General features: G+C 37.5%; 2 protein-coding genes across 4 annotated transcripts; one reads left to right on the forward strand and one right to left on the reverse strand.

Annotated features, from left to right (window-relative positions):
* Positions 1–1,522: 1,522 nt before the first annotated feature.
* Positions 1,523–13,241, reverse strand: LOC102292789. 3 transcript variants are annotated; one of them, XM_042216380.1, is made up of 13 exons: positions 13,154–13,241; positions 11,972–12,055; positions 8,935–9,037; positions 8,724–8,842; positions 8,495–8,565; positions 8,192–8,317; positions 6,923–7,018; positions 6,629–6,760; positions 6,403–6,537; positions 6,232–6,269; positions 5,613–5,653; positions 5,429–5,517; positions 1,523–4,972 (listed from the first exon to the last, which is right to left on the reverse strand). In XM_042216380.1, exons 2-13 carry the CDS (start codon positions 12,012–12,014, stop codon positions 3,884–3,886), a joined length of 2,082 nt encoding a protein of 693 aa, XP_042072314.1. In that variant the 5' UTR covers positions 12,015–12,055; positions 13,154–13,241; the 3' UTR covers positions 1,523–3,883. The 3 variants fall into 3 exon arrangements, with proteins under 3 accessions (XP_042072314.1, XP_042072312.1, XP_042072313.1); XM_042216379.1 differs by lacking the exon at positions 13,154–13,241 and adding an exon at positions 12,130–12,590 and having other exon boundaries at positions 1,524–4,972; XM_042216378.1 differs by lacking the exons at positions 11,972–12,055; positions 13,154–13,241 and having other exon boundaries at positions 8,935–9,689.
* On the forward strand, positions 12,781–16,632 carry LOC102304062 (putative E3 ubiquitin-protein ligase ARI6). The gene is made up of 4 exons (XM_005951755.3): positions 12,781–13,011; positions 13,268–13,368; positions 14,219–14,392; positions 15,159–16,632. The coding sequence occupies exons 1-4, from the start codon at positions 12,933–12,935 to the stop codon at positions 15,612–15,614; spliced, it is 810 nt and encodes a 269-aa protein (XP_005951817.1). The 5' UTR covers positions 12,781–12,932; the 3' UTR covers positions 15,615–16,632.
* The last annotated feature ends 3 nt before the right edge of the window (positions 16,633–16,635 follow it).

Raw genomic sequence — 16,635 nt, forward strand, 5'->3', positions numbered from 1 at the left:
CACCGGAAAGATTTCCCTTTATACTTTCCAAACTGCAGAATGTACTCTCCCTGCACTTCCTTCATGTCAGACTCATCCCCTCCTCTCTGATAGATGACAGTCAGAGCATTCTGATGTACAACATCCTCCCTCACAGGTGCAGACTTGTCCTGCAGTTTGGGGTCATTTTTAATCCGTCGAGCTTCTTTTGACGGGTCCTGGAGAAGGTATCCAAGTGGCCCCTTGCGGAACAACCACAGAGATTTTCCCTGGATATGGCGCAACTTTCTTCTGCATCTTGACAAGCAGTGAAAAAATAAACAATTATATTAAACAAAATTGATTCCAAACACAAACAAAGACATTTCAGGTTATAATCTTGCTGCTGGGTTTACACAGCAGGATGCAGGAGAACAATAACGAGACTCAATTTGAAAGAACATTGACAACATTTGGGATAAAAGTGTTTTTTCCTCCAGGTATAACAAACTGTTCTGTCTGTAAATAAAAACCTTTCATGGTTGAATGATTATTGGCATATCTGCAAAATTTGTGGTAACTGCTTAGTAGTCATGGCACATAAGAATTGCTGGTAGATTAACAACATATATGTATTTAAGCTATCGTGTTTATTCATACACGAGTGGGCATTGCTCATGTTAGAGATATCAAAACAGATTTTCACATTGATAAGGTGACTGACCATTACAACATGAAAGCAATACATTTTCTTTTAAAGCAGGTTCAGTCATTTAGCATGTCATCTCATAACAAGACACTTATTGGTTATTTAATTGTACCACATTATAGTAATGTCAGTGTCACAGCAGTCGGAAACCTACAAAGTTTATTTAATGGAAAAACACGTCAATGAAACACGCAATTTATTTAAGGATCACGTTTATTCATTTTTTACCGTGCCACTTTACAACAGCAGATAAACTCCCACCGTCTTTAACTGAGCGATGGATGCTTCGTAAATGCAATCGCAACACGCCTATTACCTGTAATATACACCTGTAAATGTATTCTGTTGGTTTACTGTTATTTCAAACGACGTTTCTTACCTTTGATCAATGAATGAGGAGCGTTGGGATGTGTTGCGAGCGTTGAGTTACTTGTTTTCTCTCCCGAAACGTAAAAGAGGAGATTTTTTAAAAGTGCCGCCGCATCTCAAACTCGTTACAGCGCCGGAAGACCGTAGTGGCCAAAAATATATTACATCCGTAGTGGTTTAGCACTACCATAGAGAATGAATGGGAAACGGTTTAGGCCGTTTAGCTAAACAATCCCAGGCTCCCGCGCGGGTTGCTACCGTGATATTACTTGGCTATTACGTGATTATTACTTTGATAATTGTATAGAATTAACTTGGAAATTATCACGCTCTTGTTTCCCTCTTGTAACCCTACTATTGCCCCTTTATTATTAACCTGTAATAGAAAATGCTTAATTTTGCATTATCGTAAAACAGAACTATATACCATTCAAAAATTATGACTGGTTGACTTTTAGAATGTGAAGTCTTTTATTAGTATGTGTGCTCACATATTACACATTAAAGGATGAATTTTTTTTTTCACATTTTAACAACCCAATACTCAGTTATTTTTTGATGCATCTCTTATTACAGAGCCAGTGAAAATTCCAGGGTTTTCATTCTGTGGATGTTCTTAGTCATCCAGGTATTCTTTCCAAGCTTCTTAGATTTCCAGGTTTATTGCTTTAATTGTTTTTGTAGATATTCATATTTAAACATCACAGCAGATTTCAACGTGTGGAAACCAAGGCATGAATGTCGCTCAACAGACCATCTTTCAAAAAAATACATCTTGAAAAGTACTTGATATGTGAAGCTAAAATTTCACAGAACTCATTATAAATGTCCAATTTTTATTCTCTAAAATATTTATGGAAACCAGAGAATGTCAAGCAGAAAATGTTCTTAAAATTTGATGATATTACATAAAATATCACACTTGGTATGCCACACAAATGGTACTTAAGTTACGTAAGTTAATTGATATGCTTCATTGACATCACTCACCCCTTTTGTAAGAATGCAATGGTACATTTTTGAAGTACAGGAGAAATAAGCTGAAATATACTCAAACTTTTATTTCTTAAACTACATACTACAGACAAAGTCAAAGTAAAATTTATTTATATAGCACATTTAAAAAAACAGCTGTTGACCAAGGTGCTGTACATTTAAGATAATTAAAAGACATAAAAACATAGGAAAACATGATAAAAATGAAGAAAAAGTTGTATAAAATGAGACGAATAAGACAAATAAAAGTAGTATAAAACTCATTCTGATTTCAAAGCCAAGGAATAAAAGTGGGTTTTCAGACGGGTTTTGAAAGTGTCTAATGTTGGGGAGGTCCTGGTGGAAAGGGGCAGTTTGTTCTGCAATTCAGGAGCAGTCACGCCAAAGGGTTGGTCTCCTCTGTACCTTAATCTGGACCTCGGGACAGTTAGAAGCATTTGATCCACAGACCTCAGTGATCTTGCAGGTGTGCACCAGTTTAAAAGACCAGAGAGGTATGAGGGTGCTAACCCGTGCAAAGCCTTAAAAACAAATACAATTTTAAAATAAATTTGAAAGCTAACTGGCATCCAGTGTAAGGATGCTAGTGTGGGGCATATGTGGTCTGTGCTGCAGCATTTTGGACCAGCTGCAGTTGATTAACTAATGACAGACTGACACCAGTGTAAAGACCATTACAAAAGTCTAGGCAAGATGAAATGAAGGCATGGCTAGTTCTCTGAGAATCTTTGAAACAAAGGAAGGGTCTCACTTTTGCAAGTAGCCAAAGATGAAAGAAACTGGTTACTTGATTACAGCATTAATCTGCTTAGCAAAAATTAGATCACTATCAGAAATCACTCCGAGGTTCCTCGCAAAGGTTTTTTTTTAAATTTATTTCTAGGGGGCCAAATTCATAGAGGTTACAGGGACCAAACACAATGACCTCTGTTTTCTGTTCATTTAGGTTAAACAATCTAACAAACAAACAATCTAACAAAACCTTCAGAGGACTCTCACATTTACCTGACACTGGAATGTAAATCTGTGAGTTGTCTGCGTAACAGTGCAATGAGATGCCATGTTTTTTTTTTGTTTTGTTTTTTTAATTGAACCCATAGAGAGCATTAAATTGAAAAAAAGGAGTGGGCAAAGAATGGACCCCTGGGGGACCCCACAAAAAAGTAAGGTTTTTGAGGATGTATCTCCCAATGTAACAGAAAAACTTCAACAACAAAGAAATACAAATGAAAGAAAAGCACAATTGCAATTATTGTCATTGACAGAGAGAATCTTTAGTGGTTAATAATTCCTTGGTAATTTTTAACTAATCAAAGCAATACAAAGGCTTATAGATAATCTATATGTTATTTTCTGGCAATATGCACAAACTGTTTTTCAAGAAGAAAACTTGTGATAGTAATATGATTTTTTACAAAACAACTAGTTATATTTTGGGACATAAAACATATCTATTCATCCATTCTCTTCAGGACCTTGCTGTGAGGCAAGATCAAGTGTAGTATATTAAAACATAGAAATTCTGAAAGCTAATCAAGCAAACTTGGGTTTATCATTACATGACAGTCTTTGTAGGCAACATTTCACACAGGCTACATTAGCTTGTAGATTTTGTAAACAGGTTGTCATCTATATTAACCTTCAATTATTTTAATAATTTAATAGACCTTTTACCCCAAAACCATATGTACATCCTTTTCTTTTTGCCTGTTGTACTGTTCATTGGTCTAGATTGCTTTTGTGCAAGTTGGGCAGTTTTAGAAATACTTACAGTAGAAGCATACTTTTCTCTTTATAACAATGGAACAATTACAGGTTTAAGTATTTTTCTTTAAATCACTTCTATTGAGTTTAAATTACGTACATTTCAAAGTAATTGCTGGAAAGAATGTTGTCAAACTCTGTGCGGAATTCAGGATAAGAACTGTAAGTGCACGGTATATGAAGGGTAGTGTCACAAGTATGACCAACAGGCCTTCTTCTGAGCCCAGTTTCAGCATTAAAGGACACAAGAATTTTGTCAACACAAATGACAGAAGACCCAGTGCAGAAACGCAGGATTTTTTCAGCTTTAGTTTCATCAGCACTTTTGACATAATGCTGAAGATAATTAAAGGTGATATGTTCTCTTTGAGACAGCACCAAGTTTGTTGTCTCAAACAGTTGCAATACTCTTTTGCCTGTGGCCTTCTTTGTCTCATACAGAGACAAAACACTTTCCTTGTCTGACAGTTTCTGCTGTAGACCTGCCATAGGTGTGGAGAAGCAATCAACTATGTACTTTGGCTCTTGCAGAATGGCCTTATGAGCCATTCTTTCAATGGCAAGTTGCATGTTGTTCTTAGGAGGTAGAGAGTGGGAGCCCATCCTTGTGAAAAGGTCAAGCAGGTCCTCTTCATCACTTTCACCCATTGTGCCCTGGAGAGCATTTTCAACTGCTGATCTCTCAACAGGAGCGACATAGTTGAGAAACGATGTCATCAGAATGTCTATACTGACTGAGTCAATTCCATGAATGCAGGCTAAAATGAAAGCCTTTGATAGCCTCACTGGAAAGACACCATGGTCTAGAAATCCTTTCACCCAAATTTGACCAACCGCTTGCCATTCAGTTTCACAAAAGTCAGGCCTCAGCCTTGGAACTCGCTCTGTTTCACCTTCACACTGTTCCACAAATTGCTCCCAAAATGCAGTGTAAACCTCCCTTGACACACCAGCATCATCGATACCTCTTTCATTGACAAAGTCCATCTTTAAAGTCACAGTCATAATGCTTTTGTCCTTAAATACAACCAAAAGATCTTCAACAACCTTTATCCTACGAATTAATACAGTTCGAGGGCTTTCTGGACTTCCTGAGTTGCCAGTTGAACTTGATGGAAAACGTTGCTTGCTGGACCTTAAAGGCAGACTTTTTGCGATGGAATTCAGTTCATTGTCCTGAACACAAGACAAAACATACAAATGGCATAAAAAACACAAATTAATTACACAGATAACAAGAGAAGTGAGAACACACAAGGGACACAGCTGACACAAATTAACATGACGCCACAGGGGAAGCACAACTAGATACATCGAACAAGGAAACAAGACCTTTACAATAAAACCGGAAACAGAGAGACATGACTGCCCCGAAGCTGTTTCCATAAAGTTGGGCGCATTAAATTGTCCAAAATGTCTTGGAATGCTAAAGCATTAAAAGTTCTTTTCACTATGACTAAGTGGACAATTGAATGTCTTTTTGCCCTATCATGATACCAAGCTGAAACTGACTGAGGTCCTAAGAGTGAGAAATTATTTTACAAATTCCAAACTATCACACAGATGCACAAACTGCAACGTCTTTACAGTATGTAAAAGGATTTCAGAGTTGCCTACAGTGATAAATCTTACCTGTGGAATTTGGGCTGCTCCCTCATGTATGACCTGCAAATTTGACATGGCCAGGCTGCGCATCTCCTTGACCATTTCAGCAGCAGCATCTGGGAGACGAATTAGAAATTAGGTATGCAAACATTTCATGTACTCACTACGAAAACCAGTTAAGTATTTTTTTTTTTAAACAGTTTGTCCTTACCTTTACTTTTTCTGTAAAAAAGAAGATATGCACTCTGGGATCTAATGGGAAAAAAAGCATTTAATTCATTTTCAAATAAATCTAAATGTATGGTTTGTGTGTTGTACATAACAGCATTTTTGTAAACCCAATTTTTGCACTTTGTTTTATGCGTCTTTGTCGGAGTTTTGCAAACCAGCTTATTTCTACATCTACTCCACTATTTGGATGCTAATTTTGCACCATTTACTCTCTACCAGTCATTTAAGAATCTCAATTACTTATAATTTTGCAGAATTTTTACAAATTTTAAATTAAATTTTGTAATTCAATATTATTATTGATAAAGCTACACAGAAAATGGACATTCTGCATAATGGGTATTTCAGTATATTTTAAATATAATTTGATACCACCTTTTACTTTTTACAAAACGCTTGTTTTGCCATTAATTCTCCATTCTCTTTCGCTTATCCTTATCAGACTTGCGGGGGTCTCGAGCCTATCCAATCTACCACAGACAAGAGGCAGGGTACATCCTGGGGATGTATTCATACCAACTTTCAAGTAATATTTGAACTACAATGGAAAAATAAATGGAAAAATATATACAGTCAGGGAAACAAGCACAAAAACTTACCTCTCAGTGTTATCCAGCTGGAATGGCTGATAGACAAGCTGATGATGGAAAAAATAATCAAGCATAACATGATAGATCTGTCTTGCCACTGTAAGGCATACAAGTAATTGTGCAACACAGTGATTTAGGAGCATGTTTTAGTATCAACAGTGAAAAAGTTATCAGTCTTACCTCTGTGACCCTGGTATCTTGAAAATGATGCCATCTGTCTCCGTGTTCCTCCTGGATCTTGATTGTTGCACTGTAATATCCACCTCTCAGATCCCCACAATGATCCACAACTGCATACAGTTCATATTTCTGGCTCTGACCCCCAAAGAAAGAATGACAGCCATCAGAATGAGCAAAGACAATGAAAATGATATTGATTAAATATTAAAATATACTATACATGTACCTCTGGTATCCGCAGGGTTTCAGGAACCTCCACATAAGAGTTGATTTTGATGTTTGACATGTAATTATAGTTGAACTCAAACCTCTTCAGCAGCAGACACAAAACATCTGGATGATGCTTTATTACATCTGTCTGAATGAAAAACATTCAATTCAATTATATTTTATTCATAAAGCACCAAATCACAACAACAGTTGCCTCAGGGAACTTGTCTGTTCCCAATACATGTTAATATGTTTGAGTAATTGTATTTAATGAATCATAAAACAATCAAAAACTTTTCTTTAAACTCACCACAGTAGCATCAACTTTGTCATCACACTGCTCACAGTACAGCTGATTTTCTCCACAGAAATCCAAAGGTTTAAAGAACTCTTCAATGCCCTTCACCTGAAAAATGTTATTTAAATTCAGCTCTGACAAAGATGTGCCTACCAGTGAAGTGAGGTGAAGAATTTTTCCTTGAAGAAGAAGGTTTTTAACATGACCCATTAACTTTATTAGGTCAGACTCAAAGGTTAAGATGCAATGTTTAAGAGAAAAGTGAAAAGAAAAAATCTAACCAGTACACATATACACATCTTCTCATGTTCATATGCATCAAAGCAGAAGTTGATTTACACAATTTTTAGTCAAACTAGATACCTGATATAAAATGGCCATTATTTTCTCTGTTACACTTAAGCTATACGATTAGTTGGAAAAAGGCAGATTTGAGGACGGACCCTTGCATGACCCTCTAAAATTTAATGAGAATTTGAAAATTTAATGAGGCAACAGCTGGGATATCTGGTTCAATTTAGTTATCATCTTGGGTGAGCTGTAACACTTGACACCCAAATATTACTGTCTAGATTTTAAAAATCAAACTATTTGGCACATTGATTTACATTTTATTTTATTTATTTGGGAATCATTCAGACTCCTGGTGAGACAAAGCGCGACACAGAATCCACTTAAGCAAAGCCAAATATTTTCCTGACACTGATGGATTTGAATTTTAATCCCCTGAATTAAAACCTAAAGTGTGAGCTTCAGTCACATGGATTGTTTGACCCACTGTGGTGATGTACAAAGGCAAAACTAGATAAATTGTGTATTTTTAAATTAAATAAAGCAGTCCTAAATCAATCATTTAGACACCCCAAAATTTATTTTATAGGTTTTAGGTTTTATAATGAAATCTGTACTTAGGCCATGGTACTTAACATGGTTCAACAACTATTTCATTTTTATAGCACTGTAGCTACAGGAATTATCATGTCAGTACTCCTCCACAAAGAAATCGTTTGATTTATGCAATAATGATGTGTAAATGATGTATACTAAAATAGTAACAAAGTGATAAAGTGTAACACATTTTATGCAGTGAAAAAAATGAGTGTTGTGTTTTTTATAGAAAGTGGATAAAATGAAAGTAAAACAGTTATTATTTACTGAAAATAGGAAAATATTATACATCTGTAATTGACAAAAGCATGTAAGGTCAAAACAATTTCTCACAGCTGTCATGTCCTAGCAGACAGAACATGCTGACAAGTTTGCAACTTGTCAGATCCTTACCACACTGTAGTCTTTACTGCAACAATCCACCAGTGAAAGAGGAAGATACCAAAATGGTGCATCTCTGTCAGTCTGTATATGACCTTTAGAGCAGGTGGTTTTGTTTACTAACTGACCGTGGAAGATCTGAAAATACAGATGCACAAAAATCTGTTTCTTTCAGTTATAATTAGAAAGCATTTGTTCACAACAAAAGTTGTTCAAAGCATTTTATACTCTAAGGCAAAGACTCCACAATTAAACAGTGATATATTGATCCAGTGTATAGATATAGATATCCTTTAGCATCGATGAAGACCTTACCATTGATGCATCAGGACTGGTCTTTCTTAAAATCCTCTCAAAGTACTCTGCAGCATCACGCTGTTCATTCACTGTGACAAATGCATTTTTGTAAAAGTCATTTTGTAATTTTGCCCTACAATTTTCCATTTTTATAATGAAGAAATAATTAGATCAATGATAGTAATATTTTTAAAGTTATACAGTGCTCAGGAGTTTACAGTGTTAAAAAGGTTTTGTTGTTCTGTACCGTTGTCGATGCCCAGCTTGTTTGTTATTTTATATGTGTATGCTGTATAGTTCTGTAAGTCATCAAATAAGGCTTTCAAATCATGATCAAGGAATTCAGAGTGGGGATTTTTTCCAGACCTGCACAGGAAGTAAACATGAGAGATTAACAAATGCACTGTAAACTTCATATATGATAAATACAGAATCATGCTTAAAGCTGTACAACAAACTTTTTCACAGCCTCTCTGAAGTCTTTGGTCATGAACAGCACCTGCAGCACACTGTTCAAGTAACATGTGGATCCTTGGTTTATCAGCCCATGATACCTGTTAGCTGATGGGAAGAGAGAATTCATACAAAGAAGAAATATATTTAAAACATGAGCCTGGGTCATAAAATACCCAAAGAGAAATAAACCAAAACAGTTATTTTATAATTTCTACATATAGGAGTTTAACTGGGTATTTTTTTCAATGTTGATATTACTCTAAAACATCTCATTTGCCAATTCCAGTCAAATTCAGTCATTTGATTTGGTTGGCTGATTGGGAAAAGCACATACCAATTTATATAATGTCCCAAAATTTACAGTGCAGGGAAAAAGAGAGCTAATAAGTCCAAAGACTACCTGTAAACCTCCAAATTATATTACATTGAACCAAAGATCGGGGGCATCTAAGCTTGGAGCATTGCCAGGAGTATAGTGGCCTCAGTAACTGGTAAACTACAACAGTTTGGAACAAGCAAAACTCTCTTTAGAGTCCAGTGTCTGTCCACAGGGGCAGTCCTAGCCTGTTTTGTGCCATGGGTGAACATTCCCTCTGGCATGCTGGGGCAGCAGGTTGAGCGACACAGACACTAACAGACAAAATAAATGGATCCACAAGACCAGTAATGTTGTGGGGATGAAGCTGGACTCAGTTAGGGTGTCTGAGAGCCGGATGTTGTCCAGGATAAGGACAATGTTGGATAACACCTCCCACCCACTCCATGACATGCTGGTCAGTCACAGGAGCACGTTCAGTGAGAGACTGAGATTACCAAAAAGCACCACTGACACAGGAAATCATTCCTGCCCATGGCCATCTCCCTGTACAATCTAAACACTCTGCAATAGTTACCCTTTTTACACACGCTCTTTTCTACTCTGTAATATTCTTGTCAATTTATTGAATATTTATTTATAATCACCTCTGTTAATCCTTGATATTTATAATTGAGTGATCTGTATATATTAGTGCTATTTCTTAAATGTGTCAAATCTGTAACATAATGTATTGTTTGGAGTTTAGTCTGTTACTGTTACTATTTTTACATTTCTTCTTGGAGCAACTGTAACCCACATAATTTCCTTAGGGATTAATAAAGTATTCTGATTCTGATTGTTTCAGGATGACCTGCCATTATCCAATGACACATCTGCTTACCTGTATCTTTTGCTCGTTTCTCCTCCTCTTCTTTTCTCTTTTTTCTAAACTGAGCACCTGATGGCTTTGAACTTTTCTTGTCCATCTTCCATTGGTTTTAATTTTGCACTCCAGTATGAACACCCATCCCCCAACCCGAGGATCACCACAACATAACCTAATAGACCTACACCTTAGTTCACAGATTCACTTTGTCTAGGGTGTATTTCTGGGATTTCGCACAACTCCAGGATTCAAATCATGAATACATAATGGCAGTAGCGGTTTTTGATACGGGCGACACGGGTGGTTGCCCGGGGCGGCATCGTGGTGGGGGGCGGCATCGGCAAAAAAAAAAAAAATTGCTCGTACTCATGCTGCCCCGACATCAGCCAACGCATTATGGCAATGGCATAGGCACCGATCGGCTTTCTATTGCGGCTAGCTTGACTGTGACTTCGTAAGTGAGGACTCACTTGACCGCGGGGAGTAAGGGCCCCTCCGTTTACGAGGTGCGCCTGCTGCTTGTGGCAGGGAGGAGGGGCGGCGGGGGATTCTCTGGCTGGCTGGAGCTCGCAAAATAAAAGAAAAGAAAACAAAACAACAAACACGAAAACACCAGACATTATGATACAGACTTATAATTTGCACCGATGTTTTTTCGAAATTCTATACGCTAAAAGTGAGCGCGAGAGCCCTGCGCTGCTGAAGTCAAAGTTTACTTTGACTTCAGCAGCGAGCAGGCGCACCGAGGGCTCTCGCGCTCACTTTTCGCGTATAGAATTTCGAAAAAACGCAAATTATAAGTCTGTATCATAATGTCTGGTGTTTGTTGGTTTGTTTTTTTTTATTTTTTTGCGAGTTGGTTATTAGATGGAGTAGGATAAAGGACTTAAGACTGCTGGACATTATGAACAATGCTGGGCATCCTCTGCACACGGCCATAAACAATCAGAAGAGTCTGTTCAGTGACAGGTTGCTTCTCCCCAAGACAAGAACTAACAGACTTAAAAACTCCTTTGTCCCACACGCCATCAGACTGTTTAACTCCTCTCTGGAGGGGAGAGGGAGGGAAACAGGAGGACAAAGGAGGGGGGAACAACTAAGCTGTAGTGCCTCTTCACCTCACTGTACAATACCTTGTGCAATACTTTTGTAAATAGTCAACAGTGCAATAGACTCAATACTTGAAATGTGCAATTCACTTGTATTTTTATTTTTTATTATTTATTCTATTTATCCCCTTTGTATATTTTATTTATATATGTCTCTGTATTTATATATAGTGTGTGTGTAGTTATGTATATATATAACAATTATGTAACTGTAACTTCGGTCGTTGCTGTGCTTTTTTTTGGAAGTCGAATTTCCCAGAGGAACCCACCCGAGGGATTAATAAAGTTCGTATCTTATCTTATCTTATCTTACTATCTTAGATCTGCTCAGCAGACAGAGAATCCGCAGCCCACCTCTCCTCCCAGTGCCTGCAAGCACACGGCCGAAACGAGGGCGCCCTTATCCAGGAAATAGCGATAGAAAACCCATGGTGTATGCCAATCCCAAAATGCGCTGCGTGATGTCGGGGCAGCATGAGTAGCGAGCAACTGTTTTTTTTTTTTTTTTTTTTTGCTGATGTGAATCTGAACATAACCTCAGATCCCGAGAGAGATTTGTGATTCATCAATGTTCTATCTATTAAAAATTTATGATGATAAGGATGTTGATGAAAGCTAAATGAAAAAAGGATCGAAACATCGAAATTCCTGTACGCTGGATAAATATCCATCTCCAACAATACGCCCGAGGATGAAAACAAAAAACAAACAAACAAAAGAGCTTTAAATATTTTCTGAAATCTTACCCAGAGATGTATTGGTGCACTGTCCGTTCATTTTCTGTGCCATCCTGCAACCACTTTACTTCTGCACCGCTGAATAAACTGCTCCTTAAAAAGAAATAAGCCGCATATTTTACCGGTTACGCTAAGCAACCACTAAACAACAACACATAGAACCCTACCTTCCGTTTAATTCAAGTATTCCTTCCGAAACTACTTTGTTTATTCCCGACACAATCTGCGATCTACAGATCCAGTGAATTTAAAAGCCCCGGATTACTTTCTCTTTCTCTTCTGGTCTGCAATGTTGCTTACGTGTTGGAAATCTCGAAATTATCAAATTACTATTTTTTTTTCAGAAACTTATTAAAAATGTGAATGCAGAACACCTAATATCTCCTTATCACAAACACATGTGGATTAACCCAGGGCCTATTAACATGCACTCCTTCGACAAATTAGGTTTGGGAATATATTTTTCAGTTGGGATGTATTGGAAATTCACATAAGGTCGTGAAGGCAGCATATGAAGTAATTGAACGAAGCAGCGCGAAAAATATCCTACGAATTTCATTTGTGCACAATACACAGCTTATAATTTGACTGCATGCTTCAGTTCAGCCATTCGATTAATGTTACAGCAGCTCATGAGTGAACGAACATGGTGCAATAAAAGTAGTTTTAGAAGTACATTATTTCCCAAACACTTATATTTTATTACATTTATTTCAATTTATTTGAGTTGGGTTAGGAGTTGCCACCTCAGGATGTAATTGCTAATGACCCACTAATTTTATTGAGGTGTGTTGCAGTAGGGACACATTTAAAGAGTAAATAAAGTGAAATACAGATGCAAGAAGACAGACCAGCGTTGTCATGTGACTTCTGGTAACTGCTGGGGGAAACTGAAAGTTAAAAACAAATTCATTTGACTGCAGACACAGATTGTTTATCCACGGAGAGGACGGAGAGTTTCTGAGCTAAAATGACCGACGAGAAAAGATACGACCCCAGAGACACGACGCTGAGATTCGTCAACAGGCCCGATGATCTGGATCCTCTACGTAAGAAATACAACTAGTTATCATCACGGAAGCCATTTAATTCTGCTCTTTCTAATAACTGTGCGTGATTTGATTTGGAATTATTATAATAAATGCACTGGTTATCCCAATTAAACCAAATGAAGTAGTATTTTATACAAACATTTTACTTGTGTGCTAAATTTCCGGGGTCGGAGCCTTTGCGCAAAGTAGGTTCTCGGGCAAGCTGTACCACAATGTTGAGTTCACTGTCTGCGCATATTGTTGTTCCTCTCAGCTCCAGTGGAAGGAGACCAGGGTCTCAGAGCAGAGATGTCCTGCGGCCATGCCGTCACCCCGGAGTCGCTCACTGGGTGGTGTCGCAGCCTGTTGGATCAGGTACTTTCCAGGTTCCAAATAACGTCATTGTTTTCATATAGTTTTACTTTTAGTTTTCTTGTCTAAGCTTGAGTAGGAAAATTAATATCTACATTTCTGCAAGGTTTTGGTTTATGTCTGTATCCAGACATCCAAAATTTATATTTAAATGTTGCTGATGGATTTATAATATTAAATAGGCAAATACAATGGCAATTTGACAAGATAGATCATCGGATCTTTTAGAAAGTTGTCACTCAAATGTGAAGACACTATACTAACCCTACACCACAGACACCACACATACAGACTGGGAGGTCTCCTTTAAAGGATTTACATCCTTCTTCTCACTTTGAACCTCAGTAGTTCATGGTGAACATGTCTAAATGCACTGACCTGCTATTACTGCATTTAATGGCTTAGATATTTATGTTATTATTCAGTGGTACTATTGATTTTGTATGGTGAATACACACATGAACAAAAGGATTTTCTGTTACATAAAAAGGTATTTAAGAAAAAAACTCTCAGTTTATACCATGTAACCAACACAAAAAGTGAGAAAGGTGTTCATAAATGGGGAAATTAAATAACTCATTAAAACACACACACACACACACACACACACACACACACACACACACACACACACACACACACATATATATGCATTTATTTATTTTTAATTGTACATTGTATTGTATTTTATGGACATTTTTAGCCATGGTGACCAAAATCATAATTGTTAAGTGTAAGTAGTCAACACATAAATGGAAACATTAAATTAATCTTGATGCTGTGCCAGTGTTTAGAACTTGTTTCTATCAAAAACATCAATTAGATGTCTTTACATCTTTAACATCTTTTTCAGGGCCAGTACAAATTTAAGTGCCCAGCTCTAAAGGATGGTACGCTACAGAAGTGTGATGCAGCGTGGTCCTACCAAGAGGTGCGCAGGCTGGCAGTACTGACAACAGAAGAGATGGAGTACTTTGAAGAGAACATCGCTCGCCTAGCTGCCACAGAGTACTGTGAATTTAAAACTGTAAGTGTCCAAGTTAACCTCATTTAGTTAAGAGTTTAGTAGAGAATGATTGCTCCTACAAAACAAAATGCTATTTTGGGGATAATTTTCTTTGTTCCCTGATTTATATCAACAGCAGGATCAACACACTGAGCTGTAAATTTAATAAATGATCTCAATCAAAACCACCTGCGCTGTCATGAAGAAAAAAAAATAGATGGAAATTTTCAACTCTCACTCCTGTTCTCCAGCCATAATTTGGCTGATAACTTGATAAATGACTTTTTTGTTAGAAAGAAAAAAATTTTTAGTCTTTTGTTTATTTAAACATTTATTTTGATAAGTAAAAATAAAACCTGAAAAAAAAGTATTTGAGGCAATCAGGATAGGCCCATTGTTGAAGTGAGCAGGTCCTGGCCCCTTAGGCCTACTCACAGTACTCAAACTGTGCTTATAAAAGGTAACATTTTCACATGGTAAGTGTTTCAGAAATTATTGAATTCTTTAAATGTATATTTACAAGTAATCCTTAAAATAAAATTAGGAAAACATAACTATAAAAGTATTTTGGTTAAAGGTGGTATAAATGTAGTCATTAATCTTTGGTCAAAGCAGTGCCAGCAATTCCCCACTGCTCTTAGTCATCATGATAAAAACAAACTAACTTGGTAAGTTTACTGCACTGATGTGAGGATAATGTCAATCTGATCAGTTTCAGTCATGTGACTCTAAATAAAGAAAGTTTATATCCAAAAACACTGAACTTCTTGAATGTTTGTCATAACAGTGTCCTGGTTGCAAAACCTATGTGGAGAGAGAGGACCTGACCAACCTTAATGTTCAGTGCACAATCTGCACAGCTGACAAGAAGAAAGTGTCCCAGTTCTGCTGGCAGTGTTTGAAGCCATGGAAAGGCAGAGCTCCACGCTCTGACCGCTGTGACAACGATGGATGCATCAATCACGACCTCGAACTTCTCAAGAACTGCAAGACTACCGCTCTCCCTCAAGTTCAGGGGGTCGATGCCTGTCCCTCCATCCGGGCCTGTCCCACCTGTGGTCAGAGGGTGGAGCACGACAAAACAGGCTGCAAGAACATCATCTGTCCTCGCTGTCAGAAAGAGTTCTGCTTTGTGTGCCTGAAACTGACTCCTGAGTGCTTGGAGACAAGTTCTTACTACATCCCCTGCAGTGATGGTGTAGCTCCCAGACAAACTTCAATACCTGTGTGGCGCAGAAACTAAGACACAGCATGCTCTCTGAGTCATATCTTTCTCTCATGTTAGACTTTTTCTTTTATATTTCATTCAGAGAATTTCATTGAGAGAAGCCAAATGTTTTATAGCCTGACTTGTTCATATGCTTTAAATAGTGGTAAATTATGTTTCCTGTATGCATTTTTATGTTGTACAACAGACTTTTTAAAAAATAGTTTTCTTTGATAAAGATTCCTTGCAAATAAACAGAATACATATTTAGTGTCTGACAAATATCAGTTCATGTACATATTTATGTGTTAATCAGTTTCTGCAGCTTTAATATAAATGAAATTAAATGAAATTAACCCTAGGTGCAGTAGAGGGCCAACAATGAGACAACCACAAAAGTAGGAATGGTTTTATTGGTGGAGGATGCTGATATTTATTTATTTTTTTTGTCATCATCTATTCTTTTTTACTAGTTTTCCTTTGGTTATGGTCAGTTTCACTGCTTTTAGCGTGAGGTGAAAACTCGACCCTACAGAGGTTGCACAAACAGTCCAACTCCACCGGATGCCACAAAACTATATGCCACTGCCAGAAGGTTTTCTGTGTCTCCCAGCAGTCTTAAGAGCATGGAGCAGACTCCAGGAGACAAGCGGTTACTCTAAGGGAGCTGGAGAGGGTTGTAGAAGGCCTTCCACCCATCTGCAGGACCGGCATCTGTTCCTTTGTTAAAAGAGGAACAAGTTGACTACTACCTTGTCTCTGACCAAACAATTAGAAACAGACTTCTTGTGAGTGGCCTTAGGCCCTGATGTCCTTTAGTGGTCCTGTGCACACTACTCGGCATTGTGGAGTAGAAATGGCCTTTGCCAATGAATACCAGAATACTAACAGAGTGACAGTAACAATAAAAATAACGGTTTCCTTTCCAAATATTTTTGCCACTATGATTTCACCCCACATGTGCCCATTCTCCTTGTTGTTCTATGTTTGCTAGCTGACTGACTCATGTTTGTGCTGAAAAACTATGGGAGTCAAATTAAAGTAATGAAACACACTC

The sequence above is a fragment of the Haplochromis burtoni genome, unplaced genomic scaffold (genome assembly GCF_018398535.1).
Source record: "Haplochromis burtoni strain Fernald_Lab_line unplaced genomic scaffold, NCSU_Asbu1 Contig_1033, whole genome shotgun sequence".
Classification (NCBI taxonomy): Eukaryota; Metazoa; Chordata; class Actinopteri; order Cichliformes; family Cichlidae; genus Haplochromis; species Haplochromis burtoni.